This window comes from Perca fluviatilis, chromosome 12, assembly GCF_010015445.1.
Source record: "Perca fluviatilis chromosome 12, GENO_Pfluv_1.0, whole genome shotgun sequence".
NCBI lineage: Eukaryota > Metazoa > Chordata > Actinopteri > Perciformes > Percidae > Perca > Perca fluviatilis.
The window spans coordinates 13,174,934-13,182,433 of NC_053123.1; the positions used below are offsets into that span (position 1 = coordinate 13,174,934).

A 7,500-nucleotide genomic window follows, 5' to 3' on the forward strand; every position below is an offset into this window, starting at 1 on the left:
ACTGCTAGTTACCATCCCTGTAGTACCCCTCTAATTCTGAATCATTGGCTGTGGAGAATTTTATTAAGCAGATGAAACACGCTGGCCATGAGACATGAGTGGGTATGATAAAGAGAGCGAGACATAGCCATGAATTTGGGCTTGTTGCCAGCACTTCTGGGCCACTGCGTTAGTCAGGCATTCAAAATCAGGGCTTGACAACAACACACACGTTTTTAGTGGCTGAATTGCTGTAGCATTGCGATGTTCTGCAGTCATGGGGAAACCTATAAGAAATGGCTGGTCTCTATAAATGAAATGTAAGGGAACTTTTGTCTCACAGCTGAGCTGAGAAGCGCAAAAATTCTTCTAGTCATTTCTGGTGCAAAAGACTTGACCTTCATTTCATTGTAGTAGATTTCTTTCTTCCAGTTGTGAGTGCGCAAGCTCCTTCTACGTCTTGTTTTCTTTGGATTTGGGGGCCTACTGTGACCTGTCATTTTGCATTTCAAGCAACTAGAAAAATTTTAATATGAGCTGCTTTGATTTGTGTAGCTTTATACCACATGAGCGTATACAAGGACCGCAGGAGTAAATTAGTAAGCGCTTCAGTCTAAATTCGGTTTAATGACTTGGCCAGATTTCATTATTTTACATTTACATTTACTAACTGTCATCTGAACCATCGTTCAGTCTCGATAGGTATGTACGTACACAATGTAGCACAATATTGTCATTATAGAATAAAATAACAAAACCTTTGCAATACTGTGACTTAGGTCTTTGTTGTGAAATGAAATACAGCTTACAACATTTTCAGTATCTGACTTATCAGTGTAAATGCTGTGGGTTGCACACACCACACCACACCACACACACACACACACACACACACACACACACACACACACACACACACACACACACACACACACACACACACACACACACACGCCCTCCCTTTTTTTCATTGTATGTCTCAGCAGTCCACCCTCTTCTTTTCGTCGTGGGTGGTAAATAGTAGGCTCACCTCTCACCCAGGAAGGCGTCACAGTGTGTCACACATACACACTCACACACACACACACAGGGACAAACGTACACACACATTTGGCTCAATCACTCCCTACCCCTCTAGGGCTGAATGTAAGAGTAGAGCAGGTCTGAACAGGTGGGCAGGCAAAGCAAGCCTGCAGTCACGGCTGAGAAACAACACACACACATGCACAAATGCACGCACACACACACACACACACACACACACACACACACACACACACACACACACACACACACACACTTCCTTGTCCTTTAGGTATGTTGTGTTCATCACATGACATGACAGTATTTACGCTGAGGTTTTAATTTTATCCAACAATTGTCCCATTTAATTGAAAAAAGTCCTGCATGTCATCTATTAATATATTATCTATGGCTGCTAATGTTGTATCTGTGAATTACAACACAATTCAGAGTCTATGCAACCCCCACTTAAAGTAATTATCCAATACTATCCCTAGCACACATTACATTCTACCTGATAATACTTTATAATGGTATATTTTGTTTAATATGGTCTCACTTGACTACAATAATCCTATTTATACCATGGTCTGGGTGAATACTCGATTCTGATTGGCTGCAGGGTGTCCATTAAAAAGTGATAGAGGACACCTACTAAAGGAGTTCGGTGAAACTAACTGTTTACTGTTCTATATGAATGCGCTACATTAAATCAAAAAGGAAATGTCTTGTGTCTTGTAGTCTTTATAGTCTATCGCCTGTAATGGGATATTACAGAACATTTTAAGTTAAAATGTGTGATAACTTTTTGGAGACCTCAATTGTTCAACCCAGGAGAAACAAAAGATTAGCTGATGTCCACCAGGCGTCGCCAAAAAACAATTTTTCCAAAAGGCCGGTTTTTCAGCTGGATATAGTTACTGGGGTAATGCAAATGATGTCTACGCCTGTCAGCTGTGTGTCACGCGGTGAGACAGACACCACAATACATTGACGCAAAGTCAGTTTAAGTTTGATGCATATGAATAGAAAGCAAAATAAAACCAAGCAAGACAACCGGAAATCTGTTCTGAAGCACAAACTTGGGTCACGGCGTCTTCATAATGTCATTGAAATTACGCCATATAGCTGAGGCTTAATTGACGCACGAGCCGAATGTATTAAGTTTACGACCGGTAGGCTACCTGTAGCCTATTAGTTTGTCTTTGTGAGTAGGCCTAGGTGAGATGACAGAAAACCTTTCAGGAACCTCTCGGGTTCGTTAGAAATGGTGTTTCTTTTTTGAACCTGTCTCTGTGTGTTTGTCGGGTCTCTCGCTCTCTTCCTCCCAGTCTGTATCAATCTGTCTCTAGTGCGTGAGCGCGCACCGCAGTTCTGATCGGCGCGCGGAAGATGATGATGATGAGAGCGTGACCTCACCGCTTTCTGCACAGCTGCTGGAGAGAGGGGGGAGACACACAGAGAAAAAGCGAGCAACAGAAACACGTTGAGAGAGACAGAGAGAGAGAGGTACAGGGGAGAACATTCACAACACCGGGGTAGCTACGCTGAGCGCGCGGGGGACTCTGTCGCGGGTCGTCCGTTGGCCGCTTCCCGCTGGTCCGCCTCCCAGAATGTTCTGTGCCCCCGGTTCATTTCTACGGTACACGAACCAGTCGCCGCGGCTTCCCCACGGACACTGAAGCCCAGATGCTCACCCTCTCCGCCGACATGGACGAGTCTTCGTCTCTGCTGGATCTACTGGAGTGCTCGGTGTGCCTGGAGCGCCTGGACACCACGGCCAAGGTGCTGCCGTGCCAGCATACCTTCTGCCGCCGCTGCCTGGAAAACATTGTCAGCTCCCGGAACGAGCTCCGCTGCCCGGAGTGCCGTATCCTGGTGGACTGCGGGGTGGACGACCTGCCGGCTAACATCCTTCTGGTTCGCCTCCTGGACGGCATTAAGCAGCGGCCCCAGCGAGGGAGCGGAGGAGGAGTAGGCGGCAGGCAGTCCCTGGCCGGGGGCTCGCTGCAGGGCTACGCAGCCGGGATATCCGCTTCTCCCCCGGGCAGTGCGATCAGAGAGCTGCCCGTAGCCGTCAGGAGCTCCCCTGTGAAGGTTGGTTACTTTCCCACCATCCATATGTGCCCAAACACCCAAACAATGTTTACATGTTTCACCCTTTTATGAATCCTTGTTTATTCATAAAACACACACTTCCATAAGACTTAACATATAGCAAAAAAGTCAAGAGCCCCTTTTCAATTCGGCATCCACAAAACAGTAACAACTTTAAGATTGGTTCTCAATGCACGCTGCTGCCCAGTTTAGCATTTGAGTTTGGTGGAAGAAGATTTTGATGACAATTGTTCAGACCAATTCCTCATTGTTTATCTCTGATGTTTGCTGGAAATTGGGAACAGTGTGTTCAGCACGCTGCCTGCACAGATATCCAGCTGCTGTGTGGATATAGATGTAAATTGATAGACTATATGCTCTGAATATTCACGCAGTGATACTGATTGCAGCATAGATTGTTTGCTAACAAGGGAGAGGAACAAACTTGGTAGCAGAGACCAAGTTATGGAACATTGAAACAGAGAAATAGAAAACAGCAGAGGTGAACTTCTGTGGCTTTGTCATAGCTGATGACACAGATATCCATTGACTGATGCATGTGGTCTATTGATTGCTTTATTATCACCAGTTGTGCCTGTGATATTCCCTGATGTGACACTACTTTGGTATCATAAGGAGGGTGTCTTTCCTGTGATACCACTGAGATATAATTAAACTGAACTGACTTATGGAGAGAGAGGAAGAGAGACAGAGGGAGATGGTCACCTGTCTGTGATACTGTCGTTGCCATAGTCCTGGTGACGCCCATTGCCCACAGGCTGCAGCAGTGGGGCGTTTCATAACCCAATCTCAATGGGAGAGAAATACAGAGCCTTGTTTACTTGCTATGCAGTGCATCATATGCCTTGTCTCGTGGCTGTGATGAGATGTGTTGAAGAATTTGCCTGTAATGTGGCAATTAGACAAGAAATGTGATAGCGTCAGCACTGTGCTGCAAGAAATGTTGGTTGTCACTTTGCCTCCAATTGGAATCTAGGGTCTTTCACACAAATCTTGCAAAAATGTCAGGCAGTTGTGGTGAGATAGAAAGGCCTAGTTCTATTGCAGTTTTATTTCCTAGAAGCGTTGGTATTATGAGGTGCAAAATCTAGGGCTGCAATTTACAACTTTTATTTTTAATTAATTATAAGATACCTTTCAAATGTTTGTTTTTTTCCACTCCATTAATTCAATTTTGGAAGTGTTGTTAAATTCACACCTAGAACGGTGCACAGACAGATGGTCCATGGACATATAGGCAAAGCCTATGCTATGAAATGATAGCAGCTACATATACCATACACAATCATGTGAAACAGAGAAATGCAAGCAGCTCCTCACATTTGAGGAGGTGTCAGTATAGATCATAAAGAAACACTTGATTCATGTGAAAAAATGACCATGTCCTCACCTCACTGCCAGCTTTTCTTTAAAGAAAGACATGATTTCCAGACTCAGTACTTCATGTTGTAACTTGTTAAGATGGATGTACTGTATTTGTCTGAGGTGAGCTTGTGTTGTGTGCTTACTCATAAATGCATTGGGATTTCTCAGCGCGCATGAGGGTGGTCGTGGGTAGGTGTGTTCATGTTTGCTCTCAGCAGCTTTTCCTCTGAGTTTAGCGATGTGACCAATAAGAGGGATGCAATGAACATTCAGGCAAACAAAAGCATTGCCATCAGCTTTCTCACCCCCCCAAACCCAAACTCATCTACCCCCCCCCCCCCTACTCAGTACAACAAGACCTAACAGGCAAGCTAGCCATTGATTGAAGCAGTGGAGCGCTTTGGTGTGATGAAGTGCAGCAGCAGTGAGCAGTCAGTCATTCATGGCGATGAACAGGAATCCAAACCCTCTCTGACGTTTCCACTAACACTTAAAACTACATTTCAATTCACTCAATAAACTCTACCGGTCCCTACAGAGCAATTTTAATGCCTGGTACATGAAGAAAAAAACCACACATACAAAAAAGACAATATGGGGTTTTAATTTGTAGAAAAAATCTTATTATAACTTTCTATAGAGCCTAAGGATTGTCTGTCTTAATTTGACAGTTTACAATCCAATGGGATTCACTTTACAGTGTCTTGAAATAGAGAAAAGCAGCTAGTCCTCCCACAGGAAAAGCTGAAACAAAACAAAAAAAGATATTTGAATTGTATATGACATAATGGACTATTAGGAAAAAAATGACAGTAGATGTTGTGCGAATAGTGTGACTGAACGAGTGTTAGAGTGTGGAGGGAATGCATGCATGTGATCACATGCACAGTCACACATACACACAAAAATATACGCAATGCACACTTACGTCTTAGTGGTGTCCAGTCTGTTTGTTTTAAGAGCCCATGTGGAGAGCACTTCACTGTGTACTGTAGCCTTTATTGCCAGTGAACGCACACACGCGCACACACACACAGACACACACACACACACACACACACACCACACCTACTGTATAACCCATTACCCTCTCCAATCCCCTGCAGTCACTTTGCCCAAGTCTCCTCGAGGCTCCCTTGGGACTGAGGCTTGGTGATGAAAGTGTGAATTGATCTCCTCTAACAGTGGGGTGCGTGTATATTCCCCTGCACACAAAGACCAGGGTTCTTGCAAAGGGAGATAAATCTGACTTTGAGTGACACACTAATGCAGTAACACACACACACACACACACACACACAGTTATTGGAGGAGTCACACGGGTCAAACACAACACTCTACGTCATTTGTTAAGGGTTGTAAATGAACATGAATGTGTTGCTATTGAAATAAAAGAGGCAGACATGCTGAAAGCCCTTGCTGTTTGCGCTCTTTGAGCCTTTGTTGCCAACCTTCTGCTTTCAACCAAAACAAGTTACTTTTTTTTGCCAAGCACCGTGTGAAGTTAACTTCTCACAAACAGACAATTTGCTGGTCAACTGAAATACCTGCATAGAAAAATCTTAACACAAATAAATAGCTTCCATTTTCTCAGGACTAGTTCACCATACAGTACCTATTTAGTGTTATTTTCTGTGTTTAATTGCTTGTTTTCGTAGATTTTTACGTCTTGGTTTTTGCTCTTTTAACCCAAAGCAGAACTGTTGTGCCTGTTTGCGGCTGAGGACTTTGTTAACCCCTTAACTAGTCCCTCATATCAGCTGCAGTGTTGGGATGATGTCAGAGATGACTCACCACATGCTCCCCCGTTTACAGACAGTAGTGTGAAGACACAGAATATGCAAACAAAAGAGGTGTTTTAACAATGTAACAGTGTCGTGTAAACTAAATAATGGGCCTGCAATACATTTGTGAGAAATGTAGTGGTTTTTTTTTATTCAGATTAGGACAATATGTTTATCAGGTACCAGTCTCAGTTTAGTCTGTCAGTCAAACAAAATTATGCTGCTTGAACTCATGCTGAGTCTCTGTCATGGCACTTTTTCGTATTATTATATTACTATCAATTATGATTCTGATTGCAGTGCTGCTGATCACTTGTGGTTTTTATCCAATCCTCATTCTGATTCATGGCATATGAGCATGAAAATAAACCAAAATGCAGAATGTTGATTGCAAAAACCTTATTTGCCTGCTAGTCATTTGTCATGGTGCAGGAGAGTTATGTGTTCAGTCCTGTTGGTCTGTTTGTCCATTAGCTGGATATCCCAAAAATGTTTTATGTTTGTGAAATGTTAGGCCTTGGTCCATGGACAAAGTTAGTAGTTGTAAAAGTATTTATCAACCTTGTGAGATAAGGCATTTTTAAACATATTTTCTACTTTCTCATCAAGTAATTGTGCCTTGTAAGACAGAAAGCTGGCCCATGTATGCCATGATTGTCTATTTTGTGTATTTGACTGCATCCATTGATTCAATCAACACATTTAAAACATTTCCATTATTGACATAACAAATTTGGAGAATGATGCAGCCTTGGTGGAGGTATGTGCTCTTTAAAGTGAGTGTTCTTGCTGTTTTAATTGCGGCTCTGTCCTCCTGCACATTTCTTGCCAAGTCATGGCCTTAAACAATTAGAACAAATCTTTATAGAAACAGTTTACACCGTTATTGTCTAATTTTCCACAGAACAGCATGAGTCTTTCACTGTGATTTGCTTTGATCGGATCAGTTGTCAGTAAACTGCAAAGTTCTAAACAGGCAAATATTTAAGATTGCCTATAACGTAGGCATTAAAAATGTTATGAAATCCATACCCAGCAACGCCACTTGTGGATGACCATGAGAAACCTATTGCAATTTGGTGTTTCTACTCCACCTGTCCAGTTCCCATCAAAGCAGTGTGTCATAATGATCCCAACCCTTGATCCTCTCGCCTACCTGTATTTACCTGGGTTATTCTGTGGTGACGCCCGAGGTTACCACGGCAACTACAGCAGCAACAACGCCATCTGC

The 7,500-nt window shown here is 43.1% G+C and overlaps 1 protein-coding gene across 3 annotated transcripts in view; it reads left to right on the top strand.

Annotated features, from left to right (window-relative positions):
- The first annotated feature begins 2,403 nt into the window (after positions 1-2,403).
- Positions 2,404-7,500, top strand: part of LOC120570402 (E3 ubiquitin-protein ligase SH3RF3-like) — a 93,555-nt gene continuing 88,458 nt past the window's right edge. For all 3 annotated transcript variants that reach the window (XM_039818722.1, XM_039818723.1, XM_039818724.1), the window contains exon 1: positions 2,404-3,099. In XM_039818722.1, the coding sequence (XP_039674656.1) occupies positions 2,692-3,099 (408 nt within the window). In that variant the 5' untranslated portion in view covers positions 2,404-2,691. The remainder of the gene's footprint in view (positions 3,100-7,500) is intronic.